The sequence below is a fragment of the Bos indicus x Bos taurus genome, chromosome 2 (assembly GCF_003369695.1).
Source record: "Bos indicus x Bos taurus breed Angus x Brahman F1 hybrid chromosome 2, Bos_hybrid_MaternalHap_v2.0, whole genome shotgun sequence".
Classification (NCBI taxonomy): Eukaryota; Metazoa; Chordata; class Mammalia; order Artiodactyla; family Bovidae; genus Bos; species Bos indicus x Bos taurus.
Window position 1 is genome coordinate 110,746,978 of NC_040077.1, and position 17,985 is coordinate 110,764,962.

Here is a 17,985-nt window from a genome sequence, read left to right on the forward strand (position 1 = left end):
TTTCACTTTCATGCATTGGAGAAGGAAATGGCAACCCACTCCAGTGTTCTTGCCTGGAGAATCCCAGGGAAGGGGGAGCCTGGTGGGCTGCTGTCTATGGGGTCGCACAGAGTTGGACACGACTGAATCGACTTAGCAGCAGCAGCAGCAGAGTACAACTCTGTCTTTATCCCTGTCTCACACTTCATATGCTGTTTGGATGGTTCTTGCTTTCCCCCACCGGACTGGAAACACCAGGAAGACAGAAAGAAAGTGGAAGTGTTAGTCGCCAAGTCCTGCCCGATTCTTTGCAACCCCATGGACTGTAGTCCGCCAGGCTCCTCTGTCCATGGGATTCTCCAGGCAAGAATACTGGAGTGGGTTGCCATTTCCTTATTTCCTTCTCCAGGGGATCTTCCTGACCCAGGGATCGAAGCTGGGTCTCCTGTACTGCAGGCAGATTCTTTACTGTCTGAGCCACAAGACTGTGTATTTTTTTTCCCCATAATTCACCAAGTAACTAGCATAATATATAGCATAGTACCTGGGATTTAGGAATGTCTAATAGATGTTAATTCAATGAAAGCATAAATTAATGAATGCATTTTGTGTATCCAGATGAGAAAGAAAGAATCATGCTTGGAGCAAATAAGTAGTAAATGGTACCTTTGGAGAGGTGCTATGTCTGCTTTTATGAATACTAGAAATTGAAAATGCCCTCCAATGTGTCTTGGAATAATGGCCACACTGAATCTGCTGTCTTTTTCCTCCCAGATTAAGCACAACTTGACTCAGAAATTTTACTCTGCTACTCTGAATTAGTGGAAGACTTTCAGATTAGAGAAACCATAATTCTCCCAATTCTGAGAATAAAATTCAGTAAAAATTCTGTAAAGATATTATATGAGTGTGTCTCAGAAGTCTGAGATTGTGTTAATAGCTCTTATTTCAACTTAAGAGGCTCAATTTACTTGGTTTTTCCAACTTGACCAATTTACTAAGCGTGAGCTGTAGTAACTACAAAGAGCTTTATGTTTATGATCATTGTGTAGGTTAATTATTATTGTCTTTGCATTTCTTGGACATAATGAAAAATGGATAATCTCTTGGGAAAATTGTAATTTCAGGATCAGAGCATATTCAGAGATAGAATTGCTCATGGTATCCCAGGTTTTGATTACTTCTTATTAATTTCTCAACTCTCTGTTGTCATTAGATAGCTTGTTGGAAATCACTGAACATCCTTGCCTGGGTTTCCAGGTTCTGCTTATGGACCTTCACACATATAACCCTGGGCTGTGTCCAGTTTAGGCTGTGCCTGCATCTGGCCACTAGAGGGCGCACTATCCCCCATCTCCTGAACTAAGCGGGGGGAAAAAAAAATCCTTTCTCTTTCCTCTTTTGCAGATGCTGGGTTAGAGTTTTATAAAAGGAAGAAAGTTAAAAGGAAAAGTTTTTTTTTTTTTTAATTTCAAAAAATCACAGAAATATATTTACATTATGTGTGTGTGTTAGTCACTCAGTCGTGACCCCATGGACTGTGGCCTGCCAAACTCCTCTGTCCATGGGATTTCCTAGGCAAGAATACTGGAGCGGATAGCCTTTCCCTTTTTCAGGGGATCCTGACCCAGGGATCAAACCCAGATCTCCTGCATTGCAGGCAGATTCTTTACCATCTGAGCCAGTAGGCAAGGCCCATTTACATTATACTGTTTGCTGAGTCGAAGTATAGCCACAGGTGAGTTTGGGTAGTATAATTGGAAGCAGGTGTGGCAAATTTGTGGCAGGAGAGATGAAGGTATACCCTCTTGAAGGCCATGTCAACCACAAATAACCAAGGATAGGGTCTTTGTCCACGAGGAGCCACTGTTGCTTTCTAGAACTGGCATTTGAGATGAAGCCGGTCTACTGTCCCTGGCTTATGACATCATGAGATCTTCCCTGTTGCTGTCACCTGAAATCTCCTAAAGCTAAATAAAAACTTCCAAACTTGTAGCCAGGGGAAGTTTGGACTGTCCTTGTCTCTAAGTTTAGGGAGTTCTCATCCCTTCATAGAACTGGCCTCCTAGAACTGCCCCTGGTCCAAAGCTGCCTCTCTACTCTGCACCTGCCTTGGTGACTGCCTCTTTGGTGGGGAAAGACAGACAGCCATGTGCCCAAGACCTCACTTAGTAAGGAACCCATTGTTGTTGTTTGGTCGCTAAGTTGTGTTCAACTCTTTGCGACCCTATAGACTGCAGCATGCTAGGCTCCTCTGTCCATGGGACTCTCCAGGCAAGAATACTGGAGTGGGTTGCCATTTCCTTCTCCAGGGGATCTTCCCAACCCAGGGATTGAACCCATGTCTCCAGCATTGGCAGGTGGATTCTTTACCACTGAGGTTCTCTACCTTAGGAAGCCCTAAGTAACCCATTGCGTTTCAGAAATCCTCTGCTGATGGTATTTCACTCTTACCAAGATTTCTGTGGCTATAAGTCTTTGCAAGTTCCATGTCCATGCTATTCCTCTTGGTGCATTTTGGTAAATCTGTACTCAGCAGATGTTGGCTAGAGTACACGATGTGGTTCATGTTTCTTTATGTCTACTCATTAAGGCTGAGCAGGCAGTTGAGATCAGATCATAGCAGCTTTATCTATAATATATACACTTTAGATTTTTTTTCTTGTAGGTTAGCCATGAGGTGAGGGATTTTCAGCAAAGTAGGGACCTGATAGGATTTTGCACAGTAAGTCATGCAGGCAGCAGCTTGGAAATAAGGTAGAGATGAGCCTGGAGACTATGAACATGAAAAGGCCTATTTCAGTCATCAAGGGACATGTGATAAGGGCTAAACTGGCACAGTGGCTGTGGTAGTGGAACTAGAGAACAAGGAATCGATATGAAAAATAGTTGATAGAGTCTACAAAACTTGGGGTTCCCAGGTGGCTCAGTGGTAGAGAATTCACCTGCTGATGCAGGAGACTCAAGAGATGCAGGTTCAATCTCTAGCTCGAGAAGATACCCTGGAGGAGGAAATGGCACCCCACTCCAGGATTCTCGCCTGGAGGAGCCTGGTGGGCTACAGTCCAAGGGATTGCAAAGAGTTGGACATGACTGGGCACATACACAGTGCAACAATATTTAGTGACTGATTCAGCCCATGAGGGCAGCAATTGTATTTCACTGTCTTATCAGCATGTAGCACAGTGTCTAACCTGTAGCAGTAAGTGTTTTTGAATGAATGAATGAACGAGTGAGTGATGAATGATCATGGTGGCTGAAAAGAGGGGACTGTATATGGAAGGAACCTACATTCTGACTTGGGGGACTGGATAGATGATAGTCCCAATCGCTTTGATAAATAATATTGGGAGAAAAACAACTTTGTGGAAAAATTTCATGCACTGGGTTGGGAAGCATGGAGTTTGAGGTGTCTCTAAGCTGTTGAGGTAGAGATGTCCTTTGAGCAACAGCAGGTGTAGGCCTGGAGCCTCCGGAGTAAAACTCCCTGGAGATGGGTTTGGGCTAACTCAGCACACGTGAGTGGTGGTTGAATCCTTGTGGAGAGATGAGGTTAAAGACATCAGCCGCTATAAGAGAACACCGTAGACTGGATAGCTTGAACACTAGAAATTTATTTCTCGAAGTCTGAAGGCTGGGACGATCTGATGTCTGGTGATGGCTCACGTGCTGGTTTGCAGATGGCCATCTTGTTGTATCTTCACGTGGTGGAAAGAGAGAACAAACTAGGTTTGTCCTCTTCCTGTCAGAACATTCATCCTGGGACTTCTCTGGTGGTCCAGTGGCTAAGACTCCATGCTCCCAATGCAGGGGGCCTGGGTTCGATCCCTGGTCAGGGAACAAGATCCTGCATGCTGCATCTAAGAGTTCTCATACCACAACTGAAGATCTGAGTGCTGCGACTAAGACCCCGAGCAGCCACATTAATTAATTAGAACATATAAATAAATATTAAAAAAAATTAATCCCATTCAGGAGGCCTCCATTCATGTGCACTAATTATCTCCCAAAGGCCCCACCTCTTAATACCATCCTATTAGGGATTAGAGTTTCAACATATGAATTTTGGAAGAATATAAACTTTTAGTCCCTAACAGCCCTGAGAAATACCAACTTTTAAGCATGATCTGAAGAAGGGAAGACTCAGGAGGAAACTGAGAAGTGGACAGAGGCAAGAGAGGACTGCCAGGTGTCTGAAAATCCAAGGGGCTCTCTTTTCCAGTGGAGGTGATGCCTCTGCACCCATTCAGGGCACACAGAGCAGAATGGCCATGCCCTGAACTCAACAAGAGTTCACACCCCTCTTTGCCCAGGTTCTCTACCCTCTAACCCACTCTCCTCTACCTCTTCTCTGCAGAGAGTAGCTGGTTTTTCAGAATCCGGTCCTTATTTTATATTCCCCCAGCAATAGAAATGCACAGTAAAATGAGCATGTAATTTCTTTTAAGAGATGAAGTGCTATGTCTTGATAAAGCTAGTGCATTCTTTTATGACAAAAAAAAAAAAAAAAGGATAAAATCAAGAATTGAAGGAAACAATAAGACATTAAGAAGGGATTATCTCTGAATTATGGGTCACGAGTTGTTTGTGTTTTCATCTTTATTCTTTTTCTTCAAGAGTTCATAGTATTTTCTTCCAAGAGTACATTGTGCTTTTAAAATCTGAAAAGGAGTCTTTAAACTTATTTTTACATGGGAAAGCCTCATATAAAGACTGAACAGTTATATACCTTATGTCTTAAACAATTTACCAAAGTCAAACTAGACATTTTGGAACCATGCACAGATTTAGCAATTGATATAGGTTATTTGTCAGATGTCTGAATTTTTTTGAAACCATTTACATTATAAATCCATGCTTGAGAAATAAAAATCCATATAGTACCTGAAAACAAATCATTGGTGTACGGAAGATCAGTGCAACCTCTTGGAGGGTATATTGTTTGGTTCTGAGCAAGGATCTGCCAGGGAAATGATCAAGACTACCACATACAGCTGTGCAGGTTGTGCACTGAACAACTTCAGGAGACACCTTTTACTTAAAATGCAATATGAATGCAGTCTGTAGAATTCAGCAGTACACAACTTACTCAAACAACTGGTAGACCTAGAAATAATCAAGTGACATTTTAAAGACCTAACCCATCACCTGCCAAAATGTTAGATCTTATTGATGGAATATATTACCAAAGATTTGTCTATGGAAAAATTATAAACCCACACAGTGCTCCAAATATAAGCAGTGTAGGAAATTTTGTTTAATATTTGCTAGTGCCATAAATCAGGGGTCCCCAACTTCTGGGTTCTAATGCCTGATGATCTGAAATGGAGCAGATGTAAAAATACTAGAAATAAAGTGCACAATAAATGTTCAGTTCAGTTCAGTTGCTCAGTTTTGTCTGACTCTTTGCAACCCCATGAACCGAAGCACGCCAGGCCTCCCTGTCCATCACCAACTCCCAGAGTCCATCCAAACCCATGTCCATTGAGCCGGTGATGCCATCCAACCATCTCATCCTCTGTTGTCCCCTTCTCCTCCTGCCCTCAATTTTTCCCAGCATCAGGGTCTTTTCAAATGAATCAACTCTTCGCATCAGGTGGCCAAAGTATTGCAGTTTCAGCTTCAACATCAGTCCTTCCAGTGAACACTCAGGGATCTCCTTTCAGATGGACTGGTTGGATCTCCTTGCAGTCCAAGGGACTTGCAAGAGTCTTCTCCAACACCACAGTTCAAAAGCATCAATTCTTCGGCACTCAGCTTTCTTCACAGTCCAACTCTCACATCCATACATGACTACTGGAAAAACCATAGCCTTGACTAGACGGACCTTTGTTGGCAAAGTAATGTCTCTGCTTTTCAATATGCTGTCTAGGTTGGTCATGACTTTTCCTTCCAAGGAGTAAGCGTCTTTTAATTTCATGGCTGCAGTCACCATCTGCAGTGATTTTGGAACCCAAAAAAATAAAGTTTGACACTGTTTCGACCGTTTCCCCATCTATTTGCCATGAAGTGATGGGACCAGATGCCATGATCTTAGTTTTCTGAATGTTGAGTTTTAAGCCAACTTTTTCACTCTCCTCTTTCACCTTCATCAAGAGGCTTTTTAGTTCCTCTTCACTTTCTGCCATAAGGGTGGTGTCATCTGCATATCTGAAGTTATTGATATTCCTCCCGGCAATCTTGATTCCAGCTTGTGCTTCCTCCAGCCCAGCGTTTCTCATGATGTACTCTGCATAGAAGTTAAATAAGCAGGGTGACAATATGCAGCCTTGATGTACTCCTTTTCCTATTTGGAACCCATCTGAATGCACTTGAATCATCCCCAAATCACCCCCCATCCCCCTGGCCCATGGGAAAATTGCCTTCGATGAAACCAGTCCCTGATGCCAAAAAGGATGGGAACTGTTGCTATAGATTCTTAAGATAAGAATGTTAAAGGGCAATTAGTTAACGCCTTTTGTTTTATTCACTAAGGGCCAGTCTCAGTTTCCAAGAAAAGTGTGTCCCACGTGTTAAGCAAAGAGGGAGGTGGAAACATCTCAGTCATTGTGCTCGGGGGTGCAGAGGAATCACTGGATGCCCATCCTGGAAAGTTCACTCTGTTCATCCGCCAGCGGAAGGGATTCGTGAAAATTGCTTTGACCCATGGGTAAGTGGCTTTTCATTTCAGGCAACTGGGTCAGGGAAGCTAACCCATTATTAAGTGAATTCAAAGAAGTAATTTTTCTGGCCCTTAAAGACAGACCTCATCACTGACCTTACAATGAATCCAGATGTGAATGTTTATGGGAAATAGAAGACAACCTTCCCTCTAAGATAACTCAGTGTCATGGCATCCAGCCATTCAACTTGTCTATAAGAACAAAACAAGCAAAATACAAAATTTCATAGGCACAGTATAGATTTCCAACCAAATGAACAAATGAGCCATGGCCAAAACCATAAATGAAAAAGAAACCTCTGGAACCTTGATTTTCTATAGAATAAAATTCCACAAATCACTAAGACTGCTGAGGTACCTCCGCAAAGGACTTCAGGAATTCAGTTTCAATACATGGAACATAAACTTAGCACTCCAAGGAGGCTTGGGGACATTAAACAATTGTGAGGAATCTGTTGCAGGTCAGCTGAGCTAAATGAAATATTTAAATCCTTTTCATTGAAAATGCTTATTCTTCCTCCTTGTTATTTCCAGTGCTTATTTGGTGCCAGTGTTTTCTTTTGGTGAAAATGAACTATTTAAACAAGTTAGCAATCCCGAAGGATCATGGCTTCGAAATGTGCAGGAGAAACTACAGAAGATCATGGGATTTGCTTTGCCACTGTTCCACGCCAGAGGAATTTTTCAATACAATTTTGGCCTAATCCCCTATAGGAAGCCCATTCACACTGTTGGTATGTACATCAAATACTGGAGGCTTGTTAAACTGAGCAAAAGGATTATCTTACTTTGAGCAATGTTTATTGTTACTGAAGTAGCTTTGAGTAAGCCCTTCCTAAAATAATAGTCGTATAGATGTTATTTGACCTTCTTTTACAGTATGCCTTTTATTTATGAAATGACTATATTTTCCGTTTGAATGGGAACCCACTATTTTTAAAAATATTGTTATTGCACTCCAAATACAATCCAATTTTAGAAGTGGCATTCCTAATACTCTATGATGAATCTATTTCTCTATACTAGAAGATGATAACATAGCAAGTCTTTGAATACATTACATCAGAATCCCTTGTGAAAATTTGTGTATAATAGATGTCTTCATCAGGTTTAGTTCATAGGCATCAGTTTCTACCACAAAGCATTTTGTTCCCAACTAGGTATATTTATATGTTTTCTAATATAGGGCTTCCCAGGTGGCTGAGTGGGTGAAGAATCTGCCTGCAACGTAGGAGATGTGAGTTCAATCCCTCAGTTGGGAAGATCTCCTGGAGGAGTGCATGGCAACCCATTCCAGTATTCTTGCCTGGAGAATCTCAGAGGAGCCTGGCAGGCTACAGTCTAGAGAGACGCAAAGGGTCAGTTCAGTTCAGTCACTCAGTCGTGTCTGAGTCTTTGCGACCCCATGAACCGCAGCATTCCAGGCCTCCCTGTCCATCACCAACTCAGACATGACTAAATCAACTGAGCACTCACTCGCAGACTGATTTTCCTTTTAAAAATGGCATGTTTGGGTTTGGGGGGCATTGAGATGGGGGAGGAGGGTAACAACCATGTTAATAGAAGAACAGAGGAAGAAAATAATTGCTCCTGAGGTTGAAAAGGGGTTTGGAGGGTGGAAAAGGAGAAAGTGGTGAGTCGATTGCTAATAGCAAGATTAGCCAGACTATATACACATATGAAGTGGAAGTAATAATTTCACCACGAATGGCCCATTAAATGAAATTCAGACATTTCTTTAGATCTGCTCCCTTGGAATGGGAGTTCACTGCTGTCAGTGGTAATAGCTTCGCATTTCTCTTGCAGTCACATGACATTTTTTAAAATGCTGCTTTTAACTCAAATGGAATATTCAGTTCAGTTCAGTTGATTAATCAGTGTAATAGGAATACTGAGATAAGCTTGCAGTTACATTTTTCAAGATAAGTGGTTCCATTTTTTTGTCATAATATTAGTCAGTTTTGATCCCTTATGTGCAAAGTATGGTCATTGGTATTTTGGGGGCATATGAGGGAAATGATATGATATGATTTTTCAGGGTCATTCTCATTGGACATAATTTATAAAGAAACTGCCATGTATTTTCTCTACATGTGTCAGAAGTAGTATGTCATTTACATATTTTATGAGTTATTATCAGTTTATCAAAGTAGAATAAACTGTTCACATATGTTGTATTTTATTACACAGTAGTAGAGAGAAGCTGATTTCAATGTCCCATCTATCATGACAACTGGGAGAGAAAAAGGAAGTGAGTTTAGGCTTCAAGAACAGCTGTAAAAAGTCCCAGTTCCTTGCAAGAATGTTGCTTTTTGTTTCTGCCTCACAGAGCTCCAGGTGACAAGGATTTTACTCTTTGTTCTCTGCTGTGTCCCGGTGCTCTCAGGGTAGGAGCTCAAGACACATTTGTGAATCAACAAATTAGTCTTTAGTTAGGCCTGTCTGGTTGTAATTCTCAAGTTTTCAAAAATCGAACAAGTACGTAGTAATAAAAATTTTAAATAAACTTCCCAGGTGGCTCGCTGGTAAAGAACCAGCCAGCTAATACAGGAGATGTGAGGTCGATTTCTGGGTCAGGAAGATCCCCTGGAGAAGGAAACGGCAACCCACTCCAGTATTCTTGCTTGGGAAATCCCATAAAGAGAGGAGCCTGGTGGGCTACAGTCCACAAAGAGTCGGACATGACTGAGCAAACACACACGCATGGTATTTTTTTAAGATTTTTTTGATGTGTGTCATTTTGAAAGTCTTTATTGACTTTGTTAAAATATTGCTTCTGTTTTTATGTTTTTGATTTTTGGTCATGAGGCTTGTGGGATCTTAGCTTCCTGCTGCTGCTACTGCTAAGTCGCGTCAGTCGTGTCCAACTCTGTGCGACCCCATAGACGGCAGCCCATAAGGCTGCCCCTTCCCTGGGATTCCCCAGGCAAGAACACTGGAGTGGGTTGCCATTTCCTCCTCCAATGCATGAAAGTGAAAAGTGAAAGTGAAGTCGCTCAGTCGTGTCTGACTTTTAGCGACCCCATGGACTGCAGCCTACTGGGCTCTTCCATCCATGGGATTGTCCAGGCAAGAGTACTGGAGTGGGGTGCCATTGCCTTCTCCGACCAGAGATCAAATTCTCACCCCTGCACTGGAAGGCGAAGTCTTAACCACCGGACCACCAGGAAAGTCCCTCAATTTACTAATAAGTTCAAGTTGTAGAGCCAGTACCAGTAATGTGATGGAAAGTTGTTTGGGCAAGAAAGTAAAATACAAGAGAAACTTGATATTTAAAAGAGGAAATTTCATGTGTTGTAGTAGGTGTTGGTTTTAAGTTTTAAAATTTCATGTTGAAAAATTTCAAATGCTCAGAAAAGTCTCATGAGTAGTAAAATGAACTCCTATGTTCCTTTCTCCTAGACTCACAGTGTGTTAACATTTTTGCTACAATTTTTTTTCTCTCTCTAATAATATCACAAATACACTTTATACTATTGTTATCACTGAACTATTTAAGTAAATGCAGACAACAGGAGAAGGCAATGGCACCCCACCCCAGTACGCCTGCCTGGAAAATCCCATGGATGCAGGAGCCTGGTAGGCTGAAGTCCATGGGGTCGCTAAGAATCGGACACGACTGAGGGACTTCACTTTCACTTTTCACTTTCATGTATTGGAGGAGGAAATGGCAACCCACTCCAGTGTTCTTACCTGGAGAATCCCAGGGATGGGGGATTCTGATGGGCTGCTGTCTATGGGGTCACATAGAGTCAGACACGACTGAAGCGACTTGGCGGCAGCAGCAGCAGCAACAGCAGACAACATGACCATTTGTTCCTCATTACTTTTATGTATCTCTCTTAAGAACAAGATTATTCTCTTTCATAGTATCAGTAGGATACAGGAATTTAACATCAATTAAATGCTATTAACTGTGTACACTCCATATTCAAATTTCATCAGTTGCTACAGTCACTTTCTTTTTAGTTGTGGGTTTTGGTGAAGGACAATATTTTTTCCCAAAGCAGGATCATACATTGCATTTAATTTTCACATTTCATTAGTCTACTTTAAACTGGATTTGTTTTTTAAATTTTCTTTGTCTTTATGGCATGAGCATGATCAAATCAATGATGTCTATGACTTATTCTCAAATGGTTCTACAAAAACAAAAATAATAATACATGTGTATATCTATATACATACTGTGTCTGTGTGTGTGCAAAATGTTTGAAATTGGTGAGTCTAGAGGAAGGGCGTGCAAGTGCTTATTGTATTATTTTTTCTATAGGTTTGAATTTTTTTATAAAAAAAGTTAGGGAAGGGAATGTACCTTATTTGAATAAAACTGGTTTGGATCCCACTTGAGGACAAAAGTAGTCCATTTTGTTTCAGTTAGTTATTCTACTGTGAAGGATAAAACAGCTAAGGGATTTTTCTGAAATATTGGGGTTGGCCAAAAAGTTCTTTAAGGTTTTCCATAACATCGTACTGAAAAATCTGAACAAACTTTTTGGCCAACCCAATAGAAAGAAAGAAAGACGAACCTAATTTAAATTTTAATTATAAAGTGGGGATTGTTGTTGTTGTGCTCAATCATTCAGTCATGTCTGACTCTTTGCAACCCCATGGATTGTAGCCCACCAGGCTCCTCTGTCCATGAAATTTTCCAGCAAAAATACTAGAGTGGGTTGCCATTTCCTCCTCCAGGGAATCTTTCTGACCCAGAAATCAAAACTGCATCTCTATAAATAAACTGATGCAACTGGTTTTTCCTTTGTGTTATAAACAGGGAGTCATGCAGCAGTCTGCAACTAACCCAGTCTCATGTTGAAACAGCTTTCTTCTCCTTAGTAGTAAAAATCTCCTTTTTCTGGAAAGTGGGAATTATGATCTTCTAGGGCTCCAAAGGTGCTTCCCAGATTTGCAAGTTTTTCTTTTGTTACCTCTGTTTTTATCCCTAAAAAGTAATTAGAAAGGTTTCTTACTCTCCAATCCAATTTTGGGCTAGTTTAGTAATGAGGGGCAAAAGTGTTGAGTTTAAATCTTAATTCCCTTTGGCTTCTGTGTATGTCTGTTTCTGTTTGTTTTTCTGTATGTGTATATGAAGTTTGGAAATGTTCAGCATCTCATTTTCTCTACAGGTTAAATAAGAAAAACACAATCAGAGTTTAAAGGGAAAAGTCTTATGATGATAAATTCAATGTATGTGGGCATGTTTGAGCTCTTTGAAATATAATAAAACTATTAGTAGGAAAAGAACAGGATTGAAATGAACTATAGGCTAGCTTTTAGGAAATAGGATTCAATAATTCAGAATTCACAAGTCCTAATTGAAGTAAGTGCTTCTGAGGTGGCTCAGTGGTAAAGAATCTGCCTGCCAATGCAAGAAACATGGGTTCGATCCCTGGGTTAGGAAGATCGCCTGGAGAAGGAAATGGCAACCCACTCCAGTATTTTTGCTTGGGAAATCCCATAGACAGAGGAGCCTGGTAGGCTACAGCCCATGGAATCACAAAAAGGGTCTGATACAACTTAGATACTGAACAACAACAATCTGAGTAATCTAGGAGCAAAATAAAAGACTTCATCTTCTTAGACCACATAGACCCTGTATCACTATAAATCCCCCCTCCCACCCAGAACAGTTGCATTTAATCTCTCTCCATGATAATTTCACAAGAAAACAAACCATTTCTATGAAGCCATAAATTTGCTAGTAGATTTACAGGTAGATTTCTCACTATGCCTATAAACTTCTCAGTTTTTTTTTGGGTGGGTGGGGATCAAACAACAATAAAGATTAGAGCTAGAAATGTGTGTGTGCTTAGTCGTCCAGTCATGTCCGACTCTTTGCCTTCTTACGGACTATAACCTGCCAGGCTTCTCTGTCCATGGGATTCTCCAGGCAAGAATATCGGAGTGGATAGCCTTTCCCTTCGCCAGGTGATCTTCCTGACCCAGGGATTGAACCTGGACCTCCTGCACTGCAGGCAGATTGTTTACTGTCTGAGCCATGAAGGAAGCCTTAGAGCTAGAAGGAAGCCTCAAGATCACCTATTCTTTTATCCTATTGTTGTTCAGTCACCAAGTCATGTCTGACTCTGCAACTCCATGGACCGCGGCATGGCAGTTTTCCCCGTCCTTCACTACCTCCTGGAGCCTGCTCAAACTCATGTCCACTGAGTCGGTGATGCCATCCAACCATCTCATCCTCTGTCCCTCCCTTCTCCTCCTGCCCTCAATCTTTCCCAGCATCAGGGTCTTTTCCAATGAGTTGATTCTTCACATCAAGTGGCCAAAGTACTGGAGCTTCAGCTCCAGCATCAGTCCTTCCAATGAATATTCAGGGTTGATTTCCTTTGGGATTGACTGGTTTGATCTCTTTGCTATCCAAGGGACTCTCAAGAGTCTTCCAGCACCACAATTTGAAAGCATCAATTCTTTGGCACTCAGCCTTTATGGTTCAACTCTCACATCCATACATGTCTGCTGGAAAAACCATAGCTTTGACTATATGACTTTTATCCTATACATGTGAAAATTAAGGTCAGAGAGGAAGTTACTTGCTAGCTGGGTGTACCTGCTGGGGAGTTAGCCCTGGATGTGATCTAGCCTGGTGCCTCTTGTGCAACACCAGCTCCTGTTTCCATCAGTTTTCAGCCTCTCCTAGTCTGTATTTCACCCACAGCTGACATGGGAGTTCCCTGGTGGCCCACTGGTTAGGACTTGGTGCTTTCACTGCCCTGGACCTGGGTTCAGTTCCTGGTTGGGGAGCTAAGATCTCACAAACCATGTTGGGGGGAAAAAGGCAACCACAACCGACAGTGATGCTGTTACGTTGAATCACAAAGGACTGCTGCCTACTATATATGTTTGATATCCACGCTTTCGAGGAAAACTCTATATGAGCTTCTTGAGGCTATATCTAGCTAAAAATATAGGAATTTGGGAATACTAATGTTGCTGTGAGGATATATATATATATATATATACACACACACACAGGATGGATAAATTATATATAACCTTGTATATAAATATAGATCTTAATACATGATGCATTATGATACCTATGTGTGTGTTTGTGTCTGTATCATTCCCTTCCTTGTACTCCCTAACCTCCCATACTATTATCACACTTCTTTCACTGTTATTTATCACTTCTTCTTTCTCTGGTTTCTTTTTAACTAATCATGCTTTGTTACTGACATGGATTGAGCCTTGGAGGTAGCATGAGGAGACTCCACATAGGCAAAGGAAGCCCTGCGAGTGCCATTCTGTTACTACAGCCCCACTTGACCTCATGCCGAAGCTGACTAAAAGTAATAAGCAGTTTTCTGCTCAGCCTTTGACGTTGACCATCCTGTACATTGGAGAAGGCAATGGCACCCCACTCCAGTACTCTTGCCTGGAAAATCCCGTGGACAGAGGAGCCTGGTGGGCTGCAGTCCATGGGGTCACTGAGGGTCGGACACGACTGAGTGACTTCACTTAAACTTTTTACTTTCACGCATTCGAGAAGGAAATGGCAACCCACTCCAGTGTTCTTGCCTGGAGAATCCCAGGGACGGGGGAGCCTGGTGGGCTGCCGTCTATGGGGTCGCACAGAGTCGGACACGACTGAAGCGACTTAGCAGCAGCAGCAGCAGCATCCTGTACATTTGCAGCTCTTGGCATTAGTAGCAGCATCAGGCCAGCAGAGGGCGCAATGCACAGCAGAGAGGACTGAAGAGCAGGTGGCAGAGCCACGTGTATCTAATCTTTAATCTGAGACAAGTGAGGTAAAAGTTATTTATTATATAAATGCTAGGTTTAAAAAAATTAATCCATTTTTTAATTATACAGGTAATACTAGTGCCTTCTCATTGTAGAAAATTGACACAATACAGATAAAATATAAGTCCCCCAGCTCTCCCTTCTTCCCTCCATGTAAGGGCTAGCAGTGTCTCTTGGCTGACTTTCTTAGTAAACTAAATGCTTATAATGCACCTAGATATAGAACATTTTCAATAAATAGGATTATGCTGTATTATTTTGCAACTTTCCCCTTCCTACTGCATTTTAGACTTTTGCATATGTGTGTGAACACACATATATATTTCATTTTTTTACATTGAGATATATAATTACATATAACAGATTAGTTTCAAGTGTTAGTTTGATATTTGTGTATATTGTAAAAGGATCACCGCAGTAAGTCTATTTAGTATCTGTCACCATACATCGTTTCAAAAATATTATTTCAGCTTTCAAAAAAAATTGCTGCCTGGAATTCCATTGAATGAATGGTCTGTGATTTATTTAATAATTTTCTCTATGAAGTTTTTTGGTTTGTTTTGTTTTCTGCTGTCACACATAGTGGAACCCTTGTGATTAGGTATGTTTTCTAGTCCAGATTCGTGGCAGTGAAGATGTATATTCTTTTCATTTTTTAGGATGACATTACAAAGAGCCAGATTAGAGGGTTGATGGCTCATGAGTCAAGACTTCCCCGGGCAGTGATAATAGAGCACTGTGGTCTGGCTGTCAGCTGTACCAGAGGGAGCGAGCTGGTGACGTGCACACACAGCCATGTGCTTGTACTCCACAGCTGCAGCAGCACAGTCATTCATTTGACTCCAAGTCAAAACCACCAGTGCCCTGACAATCCAGCATGTGCAGAGAAGGAAGGCTCTTCATTTGTCACCAGAAGAGATGGTGTGACCACTGCAGGCAGCCAGTGAAATGAAGAAGGGATGGGAGCTGGCAGGCCTGACAGCTTCTGATTGGAAGATCTTTCTAGAGCTGTCCATTAGAGGTGGTAGTCCATGGTGGAGTGGTTTTGGTTTCTTACTTAATGATGCATTCTTTGTTTTTTGCAGTTGGCCGCCCAATCCCTGTTCATCAGACCCTGAACCCAACCTCAGAGCAGATTGAGGAGTTGCATCAGACCTACATGGAGGAGCTGAGAAAATTATTTGAAGAACACAAAGGGAAGTATGGTATTCCAGAAAATGAAACTCTCATTTTTAGATAACTGTTGTCTTAGAAGACATGCAAGAGAGCGAGAGAACATCCCACTGAAAGAAAAGATATTCTAAATAAATTTTTTTCTTTGACAATGGAATCAAATTTGCAACTGTAAAATATTATGTATGGTGACAGATGTTGATATTTATCTGTGGTAACTAAAAATCCAGTGGGTGACTATAGGGTAAGGTTGGAGGTGATGATAAGCCTTTTAAGTGTCTTTAAGTAGGAAGGTAAAAATTGTTTAACAAGTTAAGAAAATGTTTAGAATTATTCATGTGCTTAAAAACAATAACAGCTTTAAAAGATAATTAGACCCTTTTACTGAATATCACAATAATTTAATGTGGTGTTTTCACTGAGTGTGACAGTTGTTGTTCAGCACAGCTGGGACATTTATGAGACAAGTGTGTAAAATAATTTCCCGTATAGAGCTGGAGGAGATAATTTTTTTTTTCCTGCTTGAACAGACCATTTGTTAGTGAATAATGTTACTTTTAAGACTTAGATCATTTGATCCTTTAGGTCATATCAACCAACGCGTTTTTATATAACACTGCAGAATTCTTATGCCGTTTTAGAAATAAGATGAATCACCATATGGAAACCCATGTGGATGAGAGCGTTTCTTCTCTTTTCTCATCATGCTCAGAAATATTCATCATTGTCATTTGCTTAGAAATATGTTCATTTGCTACAGATAAGGAGGTCTTTTGGAAAACATAACTTTTGATGGCTTTTAAGACTTTGAAGAAAAAAAAAAAAACTTTGAAGGGCTTCCCTAATGTCTCAGATGGTAAAGAATCTGCCTGTAATGCTGGAAACCTAGGTTTGATCCCTGGGTCAGGCAGATCCCCTGGAAAAGGGAATGGCAACCCACTCCAGTATTCTTGCCTGGAGAATCCCATGAACAGAGGAGCCTTGTGGGCTACACTCCATGGGGTGGCAAAGAGTCAGATACAACTGAATGACTAACACACACACACAAGATATTGAAATTCCAAGAGGTTTTCATGGTAATACAGGGGTTTTAATTTTCTCCCCTAATGGCCTCTTCAAGTAAGACAAGCTCTGAAAGAAAGTGTCTTTTCTGGTGAGATGTGACCAGTTCACAGTTGACTCGGGTTGGGTAATTCTCCCTAAACCAAAATATCAGGTCCAAGAGTGGGAAGCTTGTCCTTTTTGTTCACAGATGTCTCCTGTGGGCCTGAGTCAACTTATGACACTTAGTACACATGAAATAAATGCTTGTTTAATGGATGTATTTCTAGGTGAACACACAAACTTTGCCATAATATGAAGAATTTTTAAAGTTATACCAGAAGATGAAACCTATTCTAAGAAAAGACCCACTTTCAGAAGGAGATAATTTATGTCTGATTGTCCTATGCTGGTAATTGACAATACTGTGGGCTGGTTTGTAAGAAGCAAGTCAGAAGGCAGATTCTGAGAATTAGTCGAAAAGTATTAAGTGTTTATTAAGTAAGAAGACTATCTAGTTTTCAAATGATCTCTGCTGCTACATGTCTTTCTATACCTCCTTCTCTCTCAGTATTTAGGGGCAACTTTATTGAGTTGTTCTAACTTATTGTCAATATGTGTTAAAACCCATAATTTTTAAAACAGCAGGTCCTGGGCAAGAGCCTAGATTGGGTTTAGCAACAGCAAAACACAATCATTCTGGGTAATGGCCTGAGTAGAAGACCATTTCATACAGGGAAAAGGGAACCTTCTCAATTGTTCTATAGAAGACTTTTAGGCCGGCATCCCTTTGGCTTCATATGGTTGGGCTGTCCAGGAGTCCACTGACCTGTGGTCTTAAAATTAGATCAGTTTCTTTGTCAAAGCCGGAAATAGGACACTATTTATCCTCTCTTTTTCTTTGGCTGCACTTCGTGGTTTGTGGAATCTTAGTCCCCTGACCAGGGATCAAACCCAGGCCTCGGCAGTGGAAGAAGCATAGAGTCTCAACCACTGGACTGCCAGGGAATTCCCCGGACTCATCCTGTTTTAATAGATGTAGATAATTTGACTATAAATTCTTTTTTGTATTACTCAATACCAAACAAATGTAAAAGGAGAACCGTTTGCGTGAAACCACACAACTACCCTCTAGCTACCTCCCTGGTGGCTCAGCAGTAAGGAATCTGCCTGCCAAGCGGGAGACACAGGTTCCATCCCTGGGTCAGAAAGATCCCCTGGAGAAGGAAATGGCAACCCTTTCCAATATTCTTGCCTGGGAAATCTCATTGACAGAAGACCTGGCAGGCTACAGTCTATGGGGTTGCAAAGAGCTAGATACGACTTATCGACTAAACAACGCTCTAGCTGGTCAGGGGTGAGTTTTTGTG

The 17,985-nt window shown here is 41.3% G+C and overlaps 1 protein-coding gene across 3 annotated transcripts in view; it reads left to right on the forward strand.

Moving 5' to 3' along the window:
• MOGAT1 (monoacylglycerol O-acyltransferase 1) overlaps window positions 1-16,400 on the forward strand; it is a 30,037-nt gene extending 13,637 nt beyond the window's left edge. For 2 of the 3 annotated variants that reach the window (XM_027514625.1, XM_027514618.1), the window contains exons 4-6: window positions 6,454-6,628; window positions 7,175-7,374; window positions 15,487-16,400. In XM_027514625.1, coding sequence (XP_027370426.1) covers window positions 6,454-6,628; window positions 7,175-7,374; window positions 15,487-15,641 — 530 coding nt within the window. In that variant the 3' untranslated portion in view covers window positions 15,642-16,400. The other variant, XM_027514634.1, reaches the window with a different exon arrangement.
• Window positions 16,401-17,985: the final 1,585 nt, after the last annotated feature.